Source organism: Trichophyton benhamiae (genome assembly GCF_000151125.1).
Source record: "Trichophyton benhamiae CBS 112371 chromosome Unknown Abenha-G-c-176a04.f1, whole genome shotgun sequence".
NCBI classification, from domain to species: Eukaryota; Fungi; Ascomycota; class Eurotiomycetes; order Onygenales; family Arthrodermataceae; genus Trichophyton; species Trichophyton benhamiae.
In genome coordinates, this window is record NW_003315107.1 from 343,287 (window position 1) to 362,403 (window position 19,117).

Genomic DNA, 19,117 nt, shown 5'->3' on the forward strand with positions numbered 1-19,117 from the left:
CGTAAATTGAACCGAAGAGATCGACTCTGAAGGCCGTTGCTGGATGCTGGTGACGGATGGAATGGATGGAATACAGGCTGGGAGACCACCCCTTTTATAGCTTTCGTCAACCTGGGAGCGCAACTAGATGGGGCAATAGAGCCATCTCTATTGTTCGGACATTGCGGGACTCTGTCCGGTGAGGTGGTATAGCAGGATATAGACGTCTTGCCGCCATATTTTCAAAAAAATAAAATAAAATAAAATAAAAAAAGAAAGAAAGAAAAGGGAAAAAAAACAACGACAGGGCTCAATGTACGGAGTCAATAATAATAACCAGCTCAAAGAGTAAATAAATAGACTTGCGAATTTGCGCGCGCTAACGTAGATTTAAGAATTCGCTAAGCAAGGACAAGAACTCACTAAGGAAAAAGGAATAAGCACACTTTACCGGATACGGATGTCTCTAACCGCATATAGTAACTATCACGTGACCAATCCTAATCTTAAATCGAGATCGAAACTTTGTCCTGAACGAAGAGCCAACGACTTGCAGCGAGCAAGGACTGTAAGTATACTTACAGCACCCTGTGGGCCATTCCAAATGTTCGCTTGGAGGATGGAGTGCAACCGGGATAGAGCAGGGATAGAGGAGCGGGGACTCCTTGTCCAGAGACATTTCATTATACTTATTTACTGGCACCGACCCGCGTAGCTGTGTGCAAAATAATCAATATAACTATGATGCGTCCTTTTCACGCCACCCCGCCAGTCTTCCCCTTGCGCCGATATCGCCTCGAGACATCCCCATTTTCATTACCTTTGTGGCACATAAATACTCCGTAAACAGGCATCTCAGCTTGGAAATTATGTATGCAGCCGCAGCCATGGAAACCAAGGGGCCCCTTCCATGTACTCAGCGCACTCCCTCCGCGGTATCTCGTGCTGAATCGATACTTTGATACTCTGATACCTTTAGCTTCTGAAGATCCCCCGTCACGGGTAGGCTAAACGACAGGCTATGCCTTTTAGGCACTAGCTCCAGTGCCATTATTACAACTGCTTAGTAAGGGCGCTTCTGGGGAGAAGCAGAACGGGCAGCCAACTTGGCCGCATTAATTACTATTAAATTATTCTACTCCGAACATTCCATGAATATAAGTTATATCAAGCTAAAGGACGTCCCTCTGGTGTGTTTGTAAATGGCTATGGATGGCCTGCCCAATAGCTACCCGGTCACACCACACGCCTGGTCGCTCTTAAGCCAGCAGCATGCCCTTTCTCGGGGGGTATTCTTCTCAGCTGGAGGGCCTTTCAGTCACAGGCTAACTAACTTACCGGCCTCTGAGTGCATCGAAGCAGAGCTGGGGTTGAATAAGCATTCTAACGTCCGTCTTCTCAAGTGCTTGCGTTGCTTACCTTACCCGCCAAGTTCTATATGTCACTCTTATCTAGTCAGCCAGTCCAGTTGCCTGCCAAGTTTTGTGTCTGCCGTTGGGCATCAAGGGGGCCAGACGAGAGAGGTGCTGCTGCGACTAGCTCACACTGGCCGACTTGACGCCGTTCCTACCTGACCGTTAGGCACGAGAGCAGATCGTAGGGACGAAGCAAAGAAGCAAAAGAAGCCGTCTATTTATTTATCTTTCTCCGTATTTATTTCCATCGCCAGTCTCGTCAGTCTCGTCAGCGCTGTTGTGTCCTGGTCATCCTTCCCCCTCGTCTCCATCTGCCATCTCCAGCGATCCCCACCATCACCATCACATCACCACAGGGAAGAAATCACACAGCACATCGTTGGCTTTTCTGCCTCAGCGTTTCTTCGTCTGCTTCAGCTTCGTCGTTTTCGTCGTCGTCGTCGTCGTCGTCGTCGTCGTCGTCGTTGTCGCTGTCGTCTTTTGCCTTTGCTGCCTCTCGCTGGCCCTTGTACAGTAAAAAAAAAACGGACGAGCAAGTTGACAGCCGGACGCCCGCCTGATAGACCCGATTTCCTGTCCCGCGCACTCTTATCATATCGAACAATATATCGATCTACGACTAATCACATCACCATGCAAACTCAATAGCGTCCTTATTCCTACTCTCCGCGCGCTCCTCTGCCTGTCCGCTTTCCCGTCTTCCCTATATTTTCCCCTTAATATCTCCCGCGGGGACTCGAGACCTGCTGCTGCTTATCTCAACGACTCCGCTTTGGACAGCCGGATAGCATACATATACACGTACACCGACCATCCGCCTCTCTACTAATAAAATACCATCTCATTCGACATCTTGGCCGTTTGTTGCTGGCTCGACATCGGTGATCGTCCTTTTTTTTCGAATATAATCGGTTTTTTCTTCGTCCTGTCCGGGCTCCATAGCCAACAAGGTGTACTCTTCTTATCTTGACACTTAGCGGGCGTTGGCATACCAGACACAATCACAATGAGTCCGCAGTCTTCAAGGGTGATGAGCCCGGATGCAGCTGGTCCATCATCCTCTCCTCCCGTTCTTCCTGAAGGATGGTGCGTTTTTTTATTTTTATTTTTATTTTTTTTTATCTTTTTGTTCGCTATTTATTTTTGTCATGATCCTCGTGGCTGACTGTTGTCCGTGCTGATTCCCTCCTCTAGGCTTGCTCAGTGGGACGGCCGCCAGCAACGATGGTACTATGTCCAGCCAGTAACCAGGAAATCACAGTGGGAGATACCCACTGAACCGTTCATTGCGTCGACCTCCTCGACTCCTCACTCCGCCGCCAGTCCCGGCCCTTACCCCTCCCCTCTCACTATGAGTGCCACCTCGCCCGAGTCCGAAGCCACAAGAGAATTGATGGAAGTAAGGAATGCCAAGTGGAATGGAAATGGTAACTTTGCAGTATGTGGAACACCTCGTTGAGACTGTATATCTGGGATTGCATCAGATAAGTAAACAGTAGCTAATCAATTTCTCGGGTTTCGTACAGGCTACACAGCAGCTATCACCTCAGAGCACCTCTCCAAGATCACAAAGAACTCCGGTTGCTGGCGATGCAGTCCCACACCCCCGTTCTTCGGCTCAAACCACCCCAGTGCATGCCATCGCCGATATATCTGCCCTGGCCAGCCAAGACGAGATGATGGTCCAGCATAATAGTGTAAGTTTTAACCTACTCATCAAATAGAACAAGCGAGCTGATTCGCTTCTTTAAACAGCCAAATCACTCCCGGGTTGGGAGCAATACGCCACAGCAGCCGATGTCTCTGCCCGGCCAAGTACAAGGCTTCCATACTACCTCAGGCTCGCCAGCTAACCAACACCAAGCACAACATTTCCCTCCCCATCCCCAATCTTACAATGATAGCCACATGCAGAACTCTGGCCTTCCCTTGGGCCAACCACCCCACGTCAACAGTATACCTATGAACCCAAGCCCGCAGGGTCAGTTATATGGCGGCCAGATGCATGATTCCAACGCTCGCCCTTTCTGCGGCCCCCAACAGCCTACCGATCCTCGGTATACAAACCAGGCAATTCCAGTAACACCTGGAAAGTTCCCTCCTCGCGTGTCCCCAGTTCAAAGTCAGCGACATCAAGAACATGGAATCACGCTCCTCAATCAAGACCCTAATGCACCTCCCGTATTTCCCTTGTCTCATCGTGAAGCACAGAGGAAAAGACAGTCAGAACGACAGGAATCATTTGCAAAATACCAAGCTGGACCAGCGGGCCAGCCATATCCCCCTCGAGGACCCCCACCGGGAAACTATGACCACAGGTACAGGGAACCAGAAAGCCTACCGAGAAACATACCCCCACCACCACCAGGTTTTGGCTCAAATCCAATATACGATCCTCTCATCGACCAAAGCAGGCCCGTATATCATGAATCAATCCAAGGCCCTCCCGGTGGCCCGTATGGAACTTCAAGACAGCTTGGCAGTCCTGGGAATGGGCCGTCATGGCAGCAACAACCGCCACCGCCTCCACCACAGCAGTATGGAGGATATCAGTCTGGCATGCCGCCTCGCGCGGACTACGTACCACCACCACAGCAGCATTACGGAGATGTTGGCGGATATCCTGGCAATTGGGGGAGGTAAATCTGCTCACACAAGAAACTAAAATCGACGTTACCGGATGGAGAGAAGAACGTATCCTCTTCTTTCTTTTCCCTTTTCTGTTTAGCTATACCGAGTACTCGTCTTCGAGTTTGTAATTTGAACCCATCTGAATGACACGAGTTTGCGCTTCGAGGGCCTGTTTTTGCTCGTTTCCGCAGCGATACGCATTTGTTTGATAAATTTTTGGAAAAAGCAGAACGAAAGTTATCTATTATTTTTTCTCCCCCCTTACATTTCTTTTTTCTTTTTCCGTGTTATCTCTTCCGCTTGTTCTTCGTCTTTTTGTTTTGTTAAATATAGGAAAGCTTTGTGATATTAGGTTATTTTCGGCACGTGACTCAAAGCCAGTGCGCGCATTTAGAGTTTGGCAGTATCTTCATATCGTTTTTCTTAGAAAAAAAAAAAATTAGCTGATAGCTTAACGCAACTTGCGCAAACTAATAATCCCAATTTACTCCTACCATCCTCTTGCTTTAATTGTGTTTCTTGCTATATTTAACAATGGCATCAGTTTATAAGTCGCTTTCGAAAAGAAAAAAGAAGGATACTCCCAGGATCAATGCGGAGGACGAGGATGTTGACATGGATGTGATGGACGATTTCGAGGACGACAGCAGTGAAGAGGACGAAGAGGAAGAAATATCGGAAGGCGATTCAGAGGTCGGCTCGGATGATGACGATGAAGAAGATGGTGGCGTTAAAACGACACCCAAGAAGAGCTCACAATCGCAAAAGAACCCGGCTTTTATGCCAAAAACTAGAGTTCTCGTGCTCACCTCCAGAGGTGTTTCGTACCGGTATGGTTTGCATCTTCCACTACGAGAGAAAAGACACCAATCTCCAGGATGCTCAACAATTGCAATTGCTCTATTTGAATGATAGCTGACTTTCACCTCATAGACACCGTCATCTAGTTACCGATCTCACTGCCCTTCTCCCACACACGTACAAAGAAAGCAAACTCGACACCAAAAAGTCACAAGGATACAACTTCCTGCTCAACTCATTGGCCGATCTCCATTCCTGCAACGTTGTGTTCTTCCTCGAGGCGCGCAAGCAGGGCCAAGATCTATACCTGTGGCTCTCAAGGCCTCCCAATGGCCCCACGCTCAAATTCAGCGTTACCAATCTACACACAATGGGCGAGCTAGGCACTGGGTTCGCTGGAAACTGTCTCAAGGGAGGACGGGGCATTGTCGTTTTTGACCCTTCATTCGATGACAATGTTGTGCTACAGAAGGGCAACGAGTGGAGGGGACTGGTCCGAGAAATGCTACGAAGTGTGTTCGCCGTGCCCAAACGAGGCGTTCGAGGTATGAAGCCATTCGTCGACAGGGTAATTGGCATCTTCGCTGTGGACGGAAAGATCTGGATCCGAGTCTACGAAATTAGAGAGACGGACGTGGCTACTGCCACTAAGAAGGCGGAGGAAGAACTTCAAAATGCCGCGGCCGGGGAGAAGAAGAAGAAGTCCAAGAGTGCTGCTGGCGGCGGTAAGGGTGGGCCTGAAATCTCGCTGGTCGAAATTGGACCGCGGTTTGTCCTTACGCCAATCGTGATACTGGAGGGAAGCTTTGGTGGCCCGGTTATCTACGAGAATCGCGAGTATGTGAGTCCCAACCAGGTTAGGCGCGAAATACGGATGAAGAAGGCCTCTCGATACAATGCCAGGAGAACGGGACAGATTGATAGGAACGTCAAGAAGACGGAGCTGGGATTAAACACTGAAAGCTCAAAGGATAAGAAGGTCGATGAGCTTGATTCAAGAGTATTGTTTGCATAGAAAGTTTTTACTTCTGGTTCTGATTACCTGCTGTTATTGGTGGTGATCAGGTTTGGGCGTGGTATTTGCTTCTTCTGTTCTATCGCGATATCCCTTGTATCCTCAAAAAGCTGGCCGGTGTAAATAGGAGTAAATGAACCTCTTGATTTGATTGACCCTTTAGTTACCTAAGGCTTCTCTCGTCCAATATCAAATTTGCCAAGCCTGATGTATATCATTTATTATGTAATCAAAGTCTATATCTGCAACGCGCGATTTTGTCTTCGAGCTCGTTCGCCTTCTCTCTCCTTTCCAACCACGATCCCATAGCACCATGGCAATCCCCACCAATTTCAGCCCTTCGCGGCTTGGACACTCCTTCAGAATGAATATACCATCAGTTACAGATCATGCAGATGTGATCACCCTTTCTATAGCCCCCCGGGACGGAGGGGTGGTCGCCTGTTGAACTACGCAGCTCCGTGCACGGAGAGACTGGTTGATATCTTTACCCTCTAAAGGGGGTATATCAAACATTTGTCCGTGTCATATTGCTTCGTTACCACTCGATCCTCTCTGTCCTTAATACCACTCATCCATCTCCTTCCGCCGATCGATTAGACGAGTGAACAGGTTCTAGAACCGTGCTACGCCTAGACGTTCAACCACAACTGAAGCTGAATATTCAGAATATAAATTTGAAAAAAGTGCGTTCGTACAACTGTTGTTTTACCGTCTTGCAAAATGCCGGGGACCAAGCTGACCAGGTCTTCTATAAGCTACCAGAGATATCCCCTACTATTATTACAATGTTACCATATCTGTTCCCGACGGAGCTGTTGCTCCAGATATTTCAATCTTGCACATCCATTGCCGACATTCTAAACTTAGCTCTTACCTGCCGCCGATTCCACCAAATTTTTGCGTCCTCTCAAAAGCTGCCACTTCTTGCCTCTGCTGCAGAGGCTGAATACGGTCCATTGAAAGATATTATCCAATTGGTGACTCAGAACTCCAGCCAGCCCGCGCATGCGATTCGCGAAGCTCCCCTTTCAATTAATCTCCTTCAGCAAATTGTTGCAGTTGGGCGTGTGGCTCGAAAATGGGAGGAAATTTACCCTGTCAAGAAATGGAAAGTCGACTTCGAAGATAGACGACTATTGACCGACCACGAACGATACACCCTCCGTCGCGCGATTTATCGACTATGGCTGTATTCTAGGGCATTTCACTGCGCTCTCTACCCACGCGGGTCGCGAGCAGTTCCTGCCGTGGTCCGTGAGCGAGCTGAGTTGTTGCATAATTGGTCAACAGACGAACTAGCTGAGATGGAAGACACGCGCCTGGTCATTCGTGAAGTGGTTCAAAATCATATTTGTCCGAGTAACGGCACTATTCAGCGAAAGTTCCACAAGCGTTTCCCTGAAAACACTCAGTCCCTCTCGTTCAACATTCACTTGAATTACCCTCCATCGCACGGCTCGTCCGATTTTTACTTTGCGGATCCTTATCGTTCGCACACTCCACCGCTACATGACCAGGAAACCTTCTTCCTTAACCCCTCGAAAAATGATCGATCTGGAACCAGCCAATTCTCAACTTCCACAAACAAATATGCCACTAAATTTCGCTCGGATCTTTATCACGATCCAGGCGCAGAGGGTTGGGGCGATGAAATCCCTCATTATTATGTGGTAGAGGATATGTTGAAACTAGATCCTGGACAGGTCATCTGGTTGAGGGAGAACACGCGACTCAAGGAGCAAGTGGAACGGTACGTCAAGTCAATTGGAGACTGGTTTGAAAATAACGGAGAAACCTTTGGTCAGACTCTTGAGTGGGTTCTCAATGAGCGTGGAGAAGACATAGAGGCATTCAAAGACGCCATCTTTGACCAGGAACTGGGAATTGCAAAGTCTGATATGTGATGGTTCATTTTCAATTTTTATATCGTTAGCAAGCACCTGTCAGCGACGATTATGAGATGTCACACCTGTATTGTAATCTCTTGATTCTCTCTTGTGGCTTTTGCTCATGGACAATAATTCATACGAAGTACTGGGTAGATATCGCCAATTTTTATACCCAGTCTGCAGTGATGAGGGACATAGACTTCTAATGTACTTCCATTATTTGTTATTTGGTATAAAAGGAGCCATTAATATTCGTTCAAAATTAATCAATTTCCCGCCCGAGCCGCCTTTGGCTGAGAATTAAGCACCATGTTGTTTATGTATATATGGAACACAGGTGAAACAGGTGACTGCTTTCTTGCCCAACACAATATCTGCCTAACATCGTCCGTTGCCTCCCTGTATACCATTTAGTCTTGAATTCATCTAGATTTGAGAATTAAAGTTTTCGATCGATCGTAAGGATGGCTTGTGATTGTGACGAGCTGTACAGGAACGCAGTCTTGATATCAGCATGGCCAGTAGGAGTATACATGTAGTAAGGAAATCCGCCGGAGGTTAGGGTTAAGCCCACGGAATACCATGAGGATATAAGGAAATCTGATAAGTAATTAGAAGGCGGAAAAAGGGAAATATGAAAAAAGTAAGGCATCTCCTATCATAGAAAACAAGTTCGTTGTAGAATCCGATTGAAAAGGAATGAAAAACCGATCTTTATCCTAGGCCGGATGAGAAGGGACTGGAAGTAAAGGGGGGAGGGAGAAGGTGTAATAACAGAAATGTAAACGCAGCACAAAAAAAAAAAAAAGAAAACCAGGATATGAAGCTCCAGCCACCGGTACCCTTCATAGTTGCTTTGCACATTAAATGACATCCAACGTAAACACGTAGAAATAGGATAGGATTCGATTAATCAACAGCACCCTTGTTTCTTCTCGGAGTCTGGGGTTTTGGTGATTTCCACGACTTTGCGGTCGCCGAGCTGGTTTGCGGAAGAATCGCCACTTTCAAGGGCCTTACTTGATACAATGCGGAAGATTTCTGCCAGGAGATCTTAGTCACAAGTATTCCGAAAATCCAACAGAGTGATCTTACCAGTGAGAATATTTTGGAAGGCAAGCTCGACATTGCTTGCGTCCAAGGCAGAAGTCTCAATGAAAGATAAGTTATTTTCACCTAAAACCATCAAAGTTAGCTGAGGAACTATACAAATATTTTGCCTCCCTAAAAAGCGGCAACATACTCGCAAATTGCTTGGCCTCCTCAGTGGGCACAGCCCGCAAATGTCTAAGATCGCTCTTGTTTCCGACCAACATGATGACAATGTTCGAGTCGGCGTGATCCCGTAGCTCCTTCAACCATCGAGTAACGTTCTCGTAGGTCTGATGCTTGCTGACATCGTAAACGAGAAGAGCGCCAACAGCGCCACGATAGTAAGCGGAGGTTATGGCGCGATATCGTTCCTGTCCAGCAGTATCCCAGATCTGAGATTTGATGGTTTTTGAGTCAACTTGGATAGATCGAGTAGCGAACTCTACACCAATGGTGGACTTGGAATCGAGGTTGAATTCATTGCGCGTGAATCGGCTCAGCAGATTAGACTTGCCGACTCCAGAATCTCCGATAAGCACCACTATACAGGTACCAACACTGTCAGCTATCTCGCGCTAAACCCATAATACTGCCAGAGGAACAGAGGAGGGGGGTAGGTTTGTCTTCAACTAGGACTGCTTGGTGGCATGCGGACAGGAGTGCGGGGAGAGGCGACAGACCCTTAAATAGGAACTACATTTTTAACCATGTGTTAGATCATAGATTCCAGCAGCTGAGCGGTAAACCTTGGGATATAACTCACATCGTATTCGTCGTTAGCCATGAGTAGCGCTGTTGGAGGAGTGTGCTGGTATGAACAGGCAACAGGGCAGCTTGTAGTTGAGCAAGGGAGTTCTGATCTGGAGTAAAGTGCAGGGTCTGAGATATCAGGGAGGCCGTGGATGCGAGAGTAAAAACAGAGTGTCCTTCACTTGGAAGCAAGCTGTTGGTTTGTAGTATGGCTTTCGTCAAAGTGGGCAACCGAGATGCAGCTACAACGGAATGTCTCCCCTGACTTTTGGTGGATTTGGACGGAGGTCGTTGTGCTTTTCCGGAGTACGCAGAACGCACTCGGGCAAACGAAGTCGCTGGTACTTCACATAACATGTGACTTCCCACAAAAACTGAAGTACAAGTAACATTAGTCAGCGAGCTGAGTCATCCAGGCTGGTTATGTCATTGCCTGTTCCCAAAGGGGTTAAGCGTAGAAATTCACTTAGTTTATCAAAGAAATAATAATAATAATAATAATAAAAAATAACATATATATTTCAAGCTTTGCCGAAGACCTGAATAAAACAATGAGACAAGAAACATCTAAGGTGCGGAGTTGAGGAGCTGAGAGGCCAAAGGGGAGCTTTTCTGGGGCAGCACTGGCTGCAAGGGACTGACCGTATCTAGTGGATACCCCCGGAGTGACTTTCACCTCGTGAAGGGAGGAGAAGCAGCGCGTCTAGTTCTATCAGACACGGTCTGTCTTAGCTACGGCCTACATCTGCCTGCCTTGCACAACAGCTAAACTAGCTAAAGAAGAATTACGGCTGATTTAGCTATTTTGAATTGGCCTTCTGGTCAATATATCTGTGTTCTTTCTTTAACCTGATGGTCCCCGGATGGCGTCTCAGTGTGCCTTATATAGGGGTGAGGATGATGAGGATGCCATCTCGCTCACATCCACTGTGCCTAGTGAGCCGCAAGAAGAGTATAATATAACTGGCGTACTGGCTGAGAGGATCGCGGACAACGGCGCGACCGAATATCTTGTCAGCTGGGAAAACTATCCTATTCATAGGTCCTCCTGGGAGCCGGCAGAGAATTTTGGGGACCCTGAAACCACACTGAGAGAATGGAACCAGAAGAAAGAGGCAATTACGAAGGGAGATGCGCCCGAGTTTGACCTTATTGCTTTTGAAAACCTCCTCGCAGGAATAGAGGAGGCCAAACTACGAAGGAAAAGAAAACGTAGGCTCAAGCGGATGCGTCTTGGGCTGGCCTGCGGAAGCGAGTCCGGGGACAACAATCCAGAAAGCCACGAGGAAGATAATGGTGATGGTAGCAGCAGAAGCAGCAGCAGTGATGAACCCACGAGCTCACGCATTTCTCCTGCCTCGAGGAAAAGAGGGGCTGGGATCCTCCTGCCAAAGCAAGAGTTGATGGCTACTCGAAAGTCGTCCAGTAGCGCAGCTGGTAGCTCAGATGCAATCAAGGGACGTACTTTTAAGGCAGCTCTCCGTGGGGCGTCTCAGCCTCCAAGGCAGCTAAAGATACCCCCTTCCTCAAAACTAAAAGTACCATCTACGGCGCCTCCCCCCATAAAAGTGTCTGAAAAACGTGGAACTAGGCTACCGATCAGAACATCCTCTGTCAATGTTATAGAGCCCGGGAATGAGGGTCAGACGGTGCAGTCATCAACCGCTAATCCTCCCACCAGCATGGCTCCTTCAAGAAAGTCTGTATTCACTTTCGCACCTGCAACGGCTCGAAGAGGCGGCTCCATGACCGCGGCAGTAGGAAGCAGGCAGCCCTCGGGACCCCCAAACAACAGACTCTTTCGAACCCTATCAACTCAGCGGAAATACCACAAAATGTCTCGAACCGAGAGGCCCCCTGACATTTCTCAACTTGATCTTCGGCCTCCAAGCGAGTGGTTGACCGCTGCAGGAAGGTCTGCACTTCCAGAGATCTCTTTAGGTAGGAAACGTATCGGAGCAACTTCAATGTCATCGTCGATAGATGATTTGTTCGTCGCTGAGGATGATAACAACGGTTCTCTCCCAAATAACCCGCCTCCCGTGCTTTCCAAGGATTCTAACACGAACGCCGACGGCAAATCCCTATGTACAAGGATTTGGCGTGAATGGAACAAAGGGGATGTTATGGTTCACCTTGTATTTAGTGCAAAGGAAAAAGTTATTGGAGATATACGTATCACCGGTCTCCCTCATTCAGCTAGATCTTGGTTGCTTTCTTTAAAGCAAGGTGATCAAATTGTTATTGATCTTCAGGAACTTTGCTCCCCCAAGGAGTTTCTCCAGCTGGTACGTGACTAACTCTCTAATACAGGATATATTTTTAGGTATTTCTAACTTATTATTCTTGCAGGAGCCTAACAAAGTTAATCATGGGCATGTTATCCCTTATAACGATACGATGAATCAAGTAAATTACTTAACAGAGTATCTACTTAACAATCAATCAGCTGCAATCTGGCGTTCCCTAGTCTGGCCAAGTCGCAGTATAATTATATACCCTTCCCAAGCTTATGAGTGGAGATTTCTTCATAAGCAATCACCATCACATCTATCCCCAATGCTTCGGCTTGTCATTATAACTCTACCTGATACCTCCGAGTTAAGAAAAATACCGCTGCCTAGTCCAATACCAAGTTCTTCACATCAAACACAGTCAGATGTACAACTAGGGAAAGGTCCAGAAGAAGTTGTACTTGTCCAAGGATACTCAGAAATAGCTGTCGGCACCGCTACCGATACACCAAGTTTGGTTTCTTTGCAGGAACCACCTCGCACTATTACTCTTACTCCTCTTAAGACACCGCTGCCTCCGAATGAATCGACTTCATCACCAGCACAACACTCGTCACGAGAACTTGCCACTAAATCCCTACCCGAGAGGACCCGGGATTTAGATGTTGAGACTTATTTTCAAAATCACTACCGAATCACTTTCGAATACTTAACTCGTTCGAAGTATTCAAAGTATCGCAAAGAGACACTACCGGTGTTTTATCTTATATTCCCCTCAATAGAAAGGGAGGAACATGACTTGATTCAGCAACTATTAGTCTTCAACAGAATAGCTCCCTATTCCCACAGGAACCAAGGGGATTGGACAAAGTTTATCAAAGATGTGACCGAAGCAGAAGTAAAACCGCAAGGCATAATAATTGTAAGCAAATCTATAACTTCCCCCCTCCTGCTTGATATATGTATCTAACAAGCAGGATGCTATATAGTGTCATCAGAAGTTTAATGCCTATAATTGCATGCCTAAACTTCAGGAACTTCTTCACCACCAAGTAAATGTATTCTCTTTGTCGCTGGCGCGCCCATTTAAATCTGTGAATAAAAGGCACCATATTATTCGGCTGTTCCCTAATGGATGTGTGATTCTTATAACGGAGGACTTCATTCTTCACGACCCTAAAAGCGCATTGATGGTGATAAAATGGGTCTCTAATATGTTTTGGGATAATAATGCCAAACGTGGCCCTAAATTATTTTTCCGCCCAAATATACGACTTTGGCTACAACAGCTGTGGCCAACTTGGCCGGATGAGACGTGAGCTACCAGTTACCAAATTACCCACATTCCCTTGGTGTAGGGAACATTAACTAACCTCCAATTCCTACGCAGTCTATACCATATTTTTTGCATTCTAGAAGCTCTCATACCCGACTATCCCAGCGGATGCTACGTTCCTGGTCGCGAAGACTACCCCTGGAGCTTAGATGGAGAAACAGATGACGAGGGTCAGCCTCACGTCGTCATTTCTACCCCTCATATACCGAATTATGGCTGGAGATCTGAAGATGAGCATCCAGATATACCTAAGAATTTGACGCAAGGGGCGCGAAATACCGACCATCTTGTTGAATATTTCGCAGGCTGGGCCATCAGTAATGTCGAAAATTTCAGGTATTTCCCTGTGCTGGTACATTCAATGCCCCAATTACGATGGGAAAAATGGAGCCATGTAAGTTGTATCCCATGAAATTAATCTATTGTCTTCATACGGATAAAATTCCATTGCTTCTCTGTCAGTGATAAAGCTAACTATGTATCAATAGATTGAGATACTAAACTATCCTGCTTTCTATGAAATATACATGAAGGCTGACATAGCGGCCACTAGCGAGTCAACACGAAACCAAAAAGGTCCTTCTCAACCTGCGATAGCTGAGAGTCAAACTAATACATGATGGCCGAATTCAGGCGTCATATATTTCCTGATTCAATATCGAATGGCGAGGCATACCATACTCACCAATTTCTGTTCACAATATCAACCATGTACAACTTTTCCTTTTCTTTGGTTAAGGTTCAACCGTTGTACTCCTAGGACGTACATCTTTGGTTTCGGAGGCACTATAGTCTCGAAAAGGAGTATGAATAGGTGGAGGAAAAGGAAAGGAATAATAATAATAATATTCGTTGTCATCATTCGAAGGATATAATCACACCCATACTCCTGTTATATACAAACTCTAACGCCAAAAAAAAGAGCCATTCTCCCGCTAACTGTAAATTAAGATGCCCCTGCAACCGAACCAGCAGTTGAGCGTGACCGCCACTCCTCAAAACTATGCGGTTGGTTTCGGACTCTGCCTTCTTTCGAGGCGTCTCTCTCTCTTTTCATCCGCTCCTCCCACTCACCCTCCTCTGCAGCAATAAGCGCATGGAATTTCCCGCTCTGACCACGAGAGAGATACACGGCTTTCTCCTTCCGCGCTGCAACGGCTTCGGTGACAAGGACAAACTTCACGCTTGATCCCGGTGCTTCGAACATTGCATCAGCCAGAATTGATTCCATCTCTGTTCGTAAAGCGCGAGCTCCTGTGGACATCGCGAATGCATTAGCCGCAACTTTATGGAGAGCGGCGGTAGTGAAGCGTAGTTCTATTCCAGAAAGGGCAAAAAGTGTGGTATATTGGTTTACTAACGAATTGCGTGGTTCGGTGAGGATTCGGAGGAGGAGGGAATGGGATAATGGAGATAGCGCAGAGGTGATGGGGATACGACCAATTAATTCTGGGATAAAGCCATATGCCTGGAGGTCACTTGGTGTAACAAGATCGAGAGGGTTAAAATATACAGGCTCTTCATCAGGTGCCGTTGGTGTTTGCGTTGGTGTGAAAAAGGGAAGATACTTCTTATACAGAGCTTCTTCATGCGACCCAGGAAGTATCGGAATAGGTGCGTTGTTCTTCGTTTGCGTTGAATCATTTTGAAATGACGAGGCTCGAATTGGTTGTCCGAAGCCAATTGACCCTCGTGATATTCTGTCCATGATGACCTTTTGTAGGCCAACGAATGCTCCAGAAAATATGAAGAGTATGTTATCTGTTCGAATGTTGTACACTTCTGCCTTTCCGGAAGGACCCGAAGTTGAATTATATGAGGTCCCACCCGAGGAGCCACTACCTCCAGGGCTAGGGCGCGAGGCGTTTCGCTCGGGTTTTGCTTGAATCTGAATAGTTGTACCCTCGATGATTTTCAACAATGCCTGTTGAACTCCTTCCCCGCTTACATCTTTGCCGTGACTAACCTTTGCAGTGGCAATCTTATCAATTTCATCAAGACAAATAATACCTCGTTCGGCTTGTTCCACATCATAGTTCGCCGCTGCAAGAAGGCGGTGAACGCATACATCGGCATCTTCGCCAATATATCCCGCCTGGGTAAACGGTGTACAGTCAGACATACTGAACGGCACTGAAAGGACACGGGCGAGTGTCTTTGCCATCAATGTTTTGCCCACACCAGAAGGTCCTAGTAAGAGTATGTTGGATTTCTCCAGCATGTTAATGGATGAATCAACAAGAGGGTCTTGTTCTGAAGGTAAATTGTCATCATAATATCTCCTTGGGGCGGAAAGATGTATAGTCCGCTGCTGACCTGGGAATTCATCTATAGTAATAGTAGTTAGCTTTTTATACGGGGTCGGTCATTGTTGACGAATCTCAGGCCGAGCAGGAAGGTTCATACCTTCTACTGGATGACTCTCCATCGACTCCCTCCGTGCCCTCTGAGCAAGGAGTTCTTCATGTTCTTCTAGCCTCCTTTGTAGTTCCTGAACTCTCTGGTAATGGTTATAAACTGCCACACTCAACACGCGCTTGGCACGATCCTGTCCAACGACGAAGTTGTCTAAGTGCTGCTTCAGCACCTTCGGAGTGACTCGAGGAACACCGAACGAAGGTGTCGACCCCAAGGGCCCCGGCGTAGGTATCCCTGTCTCATAGCTATTTGTATACGGCTGGTTTGTAAAATCTGATCTGTGAAACTGGGTAGACTTCGATGCCGAAACTGAGAAGCTCCGACGAATCGAATGGAGCGCAAGGTAGGAGAATCGAGCTCGGGAGTGGGCAGTGGACGTGGTTAATGCCATAGTCTCCCGCCGTAGGAGTATATAAATGTATGGATGGAGGAACCTCATGTGTTGGGGCCTGTCGGCGTTGGACAGGAATTGCTGGTGTTGTTGTCATCGAGAGTGGCTCTTCCCAGCAGGCAAGGCGACTGGGAGCCGGGGTAACGCCACGTGACTCCCCGCGATCGTCCGCCATTTTATCCGTTTCATCTTATCTCCACGTGATCGAAAGTTTAATTAACCAAGCTCGATCAGATAACAAAACTACCAGACGCGGACTCCTCAAATCATCCATTCAATTCCACCCTCATGCCATTTCCTTATACTGCCGACCATACCTGAAGTATTACAGAGATACCACCCCTCCTTTTAAAATAGCGTGTTATATCGCCGTTTGAATATAATCATCCTTGAAAAAGGGGTTTATTTTCTAGTTGTTCTACTTCTAATTTTTACTTCAAGATTATATATATTATACAGACGTTTGGAATCTACCCCCAAAGTGATACTTCCCTTGGTATCTAGAAGCTCCTAGAGGTGTTATGAGGGGATATTTGTTTATTTTGAAAAATGACCATTCATATTAGAAATGTGGTTATTGTTGAGGGTGTATTTATGGTTGAGCTGGTGAAGGTAGAGATGGGTAACTTCTCACCTCCAGCGCTGGGTGAAGTGGGTACGTACAGGATAGATAAGTAACGATATAATTTTCTCAGGCTAAAACTAAGCCTCAATAATAAAGTAGAGCCGAACTGCGAAACTTAAAATAAATTAAATAAATTTGCATACATGTCACCAGCGGAATGGCTCATTTCCACGCGCTTTCTCCAGTAGTCGTAAAGTGAACGCCTGGAGACATGCGCCTAACAACAACAAATGGCCTTTCGACTCGGGGTTAAACGGTCCAAATTCACGCATGGCCATGAATGTGTCGTCGTCGTATTTCTCTCCCCTTAAGTATTTCACATAGTCTCGTGTATACTCTGCAATGATTATCCATACTTCGTGGCGGTCCTGGGAGATCATCAATCGCCTAAGGAGAGGTCAGTCTGCTGAGTCTCTATCCAGTGATGTTAGCGGGAACATACCTATACTTGCCATTTTCTGGCGGCCCCGCATCAGGCTCTGCATGTATCCAAGCCGCCATTTGTGCGCTCTCTTGCGCCTGAGGCCAAGTATTTGTTCGTATACCTGCTTTGACCTCAAGAATGGCCAAGGAGATGTCCTTTCCGTCTCTGTTGAATCTGAGATGCCCATCTGTTCTAGCTTCATAGAGCTTTTTTGAGGGGGTCTTAAAGATAAAAGCCTTGCGTTCCAAAGACCATGGAAAATCAACCAACCTTTGTCGACTGAGACAAACTGCATTCAGGGCTAAAATTAGAGCTGTATTCACGGTCTGTTCGTCGTCAGCTGGTGGGAATTGATAGTCTTCACTAGTTGCCGCAGGAGAAAGGTCGTCGATATCCATACTCTGCGGAAAGCTAGGTGTATCGTATTCATTTTCTAGTACCATGCTAACAGAAAAAGGCGTTTCGGGCGTGCTGGCGCCATGAGCAACTGACTTTCCTTTGGATGGCGTTGAGGGTGCCTGGGACGGATGTGGCAAGGGGTATTGGTCAAACTTAGAAGATGGTCTGAAAGTTTGTCCTGGGCTGGCTGTATGTCCCATGCCGCTAAAAGGGTTTTTACTAGACGAAGGTTGGTCGGTTTTCTGCCTTAAGGCTATGCCCATTCGTGTTCTCGAGGAGACCGGGGACGAAATCTTGTCAGATTCTCTAACAGGTTTATATATTTGCTGTACCTGCTTCTGAAAGGACCACAGCAGGTCGAACCTGCCGAAATTCGGGTCATTTCCAAGCCCTCCCTCGACAGTGTGGCAATAAGATCGCCAATGGTTCACATGGGCTAAGTTTGACGCCGCCTCGCTTATCGACAAGCCATAGTCGGATTTGGGATCTATCTGTCCCACAGTTTTGGCTGGAGCCCAGTACACACGAAGTGCAAGGAACTGTTCTTCCCCAATTTTAGAGCCTGATTTAAGGCTATCGAGGTTGTGAATCGCTTGAAACTGTGGACCGAGCGCAGCGGCGCGCATTCGCCAATCAGACTTGCTACTCGGGGGTATCATGCTGATTTATCGTGGAAGGATACCGTGAAGGCTAAGATATTGTAAGACAGCTGTTGAAGTTGTTGGGCCCAACAATAGAAAAAAAAAAAAAAAAAAAAATTCAGACTTGCAAGTGGAGGATGTATTCAGTTATTCGAAGTGAGTATGAGAGTTATGTGAAGGAAATGTGAGACTGCGTGAATGGAAAGCAGTATTTATAATTGTAACTCCGGAAAGCGGAGAATCATCCTTTACAGCAACTAGATGATGATAATAGATTTCATCACTACCTCCAGCTCTCTAAGCGCCGGGTTCACATGAATTGCTCAGTCACAACAATAACTAATGCATCGGGACAACGACTCCCCGAGACCTGGTTAACCAGGATCATACTGTGCGTAGGGGTGGGTACGTACCTTCTTATTTTACCCTTGCCTTTACTCCGTGTCTTTCACCAGTCTTTCATTCTGCCACGTTGGTACTCTTCATTTTGCCCGTTCTCTAATCTCCTAAACAAGAGGCCTAACATTGACTCCACCCCAGAGGGAGAGAGAGCAAGATAGCTAGGTTATGGAGAACGTAGAATATATCAGGGAGAAGGTATCTCACTTTCTTTACTCTCACCCCTCTATTTTTATCCATGGGGAGGGGTCATTATATCCCGTTCATATCCATCCAACACAGGTCCTGGTTTAGAAAAGCGAGCCAACACGGAAGTTTTACTTTTCCTCCGGAATCAAGGAAGCCTGGCTTTTAATTCGCCGTACCCAGTTGACCCCTCCTCCTCCCTGATGGAACTCCCCGTATATGCATGGTTCCATGATCAGGATCACACCAACAACGTGCGGACATATGGCGGGAGATGCCTGCTGAGATTGCTGATTTGTGGATTGACGTTGTCGGTTAAGCGCCCGGGGCTGAAAAGTGGAGACTAACCAACAACCAACAGCTAACAAACTTCGGGCAGCGCGCTAAGTGAGTTGGGCGGATGGGAAATTAGTCAGCTAACGAAACTATTATTAGCAATTTTGTTTTGATTCGTTGCTCGTAACAACCATCTTAACCGCTGTGACGCAC

At 46.8% G+C, this 19,117-nt stretch overlaps 7 protein-coding genes across 7 annotated transcripts; 4 read left to right on the forward strand and 3 right to left on the reverse strand.

The window, feature by feature from the left end:
• Positions 1 to 2,400: 2,400 nt before the first annotated feature.
• On the forward strand, positions 2,401 to 4,037 carry ARB_07048 (uncharacterized protein; the record flags this gene model as incomplete). The annotated part of the gene is made up of 4 exons (XM_003014440.1): positions 2,401 to 2,480; positions 2,589 to 2,832; positions 2,921 to 3,091; positions 3,150 to 4,037. 4 exons carry the CDS (start codon positions 2,401 to 2,403, stop codon positions 4,035 to 4,037), a joined length of 1,383 nt encoding a protein of 460 aa, XP_003014486.1.
• Positions 4,038 to 4,559: 522 nt separating this feature from the next.
• On the forward strand, positions 4,560 to 5,841 carry ARB_07049 (uncharacterized protein; the record flags this gene model as incomplete). Its single annotated transcript, XM_003014441.1, has 2 exons — positions 4,560 to 4,855; positions 4,959 to 5,841. The coding sequence occupies 2 exons, from the start codon at positions 4,560 to 4,562 to the stop codon at positions 5,839 to 5,841; spliced, it is 1,179 nt and encodes a 392-aa protein (XP_003014487.1).
• Positions 5,842 to 6,629: 788 nt separating this feature from the next.
• Positions 6,630 to 7,748, forward strand: ARB_07050 (uncharacterized protein; the record flags this gene model as incomplete). The annotated part of the gene is made up of 1 exon (XM_003014442.1): positions 6,630 to 7,748. One exon carries the CDS (start codon positions 6,630 to 6,632, stop codon positions 7,746 to 7,748), a length of 1,119 nt encoding a protein of 372 aa, XP_003014488.1.
• An 898-nt stretch (positions 7,749 to 8,646) lies between these two features.
• On the reverse strand, positions 8,647 to 9,609 carry ARB_07051 (uncharacterized protein; the record flags this gene model as incomplete). The annotated part of the gene is made up of 4 exons (XM_003014443.1): positions 8,647 to 8,786; positions 8,829 to 8,936; positions 8,977 to 9,400; positions 9,589 to 9,609. 4 exons carry the CDS (start codon positions 9,607 to 9,609, stop codon positions 8,647 to 8,649), a joined length of 693 nt encoding a protein of 230 aa, XP_003014489.1.
• An 829-nt stretch (positions 9,610 to 10,438) lies between these two features.
• On the forward strand, positions 10,439 to 13,765 carry ARB_07052 (uncharacterized protein; the record flags this gene model as incomplete). Its single annotated transcript, XM_003014444.1, has 5 exons — positions 10,439 to 11,863; positions 11,889 to 12,731; positions 12,799 to 13,124; positions 13,200 to 13,539; positions 13,634 to 13,765. The coding sequence occupies 5 exons, from the start codon at positions 10,439 to 10,441 to the stop codon at positions 13,763 to 13,765; spliced, it is 3,066 nt and encodes a 1,021-aa protein (XP_003014490.1).
• A 326-nt stretch (positions 13,766 to 14,091) lies between these two features.
• ARB_07053 (uncharacterized protein) lies at positions 14,092 to 16,002 on the reverse strand (the record flags this gene model as incomplete). The annotated part of the gene is made up of 2 exons (XM_003014445.1): positions 14,092 to 15,473; positions 15,552 to 16,002. 2 exons carry the CDS (start codon positions 16,000 to 16,002, stop codon positions 14,092 to 14,094), a joined length of 1,833 nt encoding a protein of 610 aa, XP_003014491.1.
• Positions 16,003 to 16,725: 723 nt separating this feature from the next.
• On the reverse strand, positions 16,726 to 18,028 carry ARB_07054 (uncharacterized protein; the record flags this gene model as incomplete). The annotated part of the gene is made up of 2 exons (XM_003014446.1): positions 16,726 to 16,966; positions 17,022 to 18,028. 2 exons carry the CDS (start codon positions 18,026 to 18,028, stop codon positions 16,726 to 16,728), a joined length of 1,248 nt encoding a protein of 415 aa, XP_003014492.1.
• Positions 18,029 to 19,117: the final 1,089 nt, after the last annotated feature.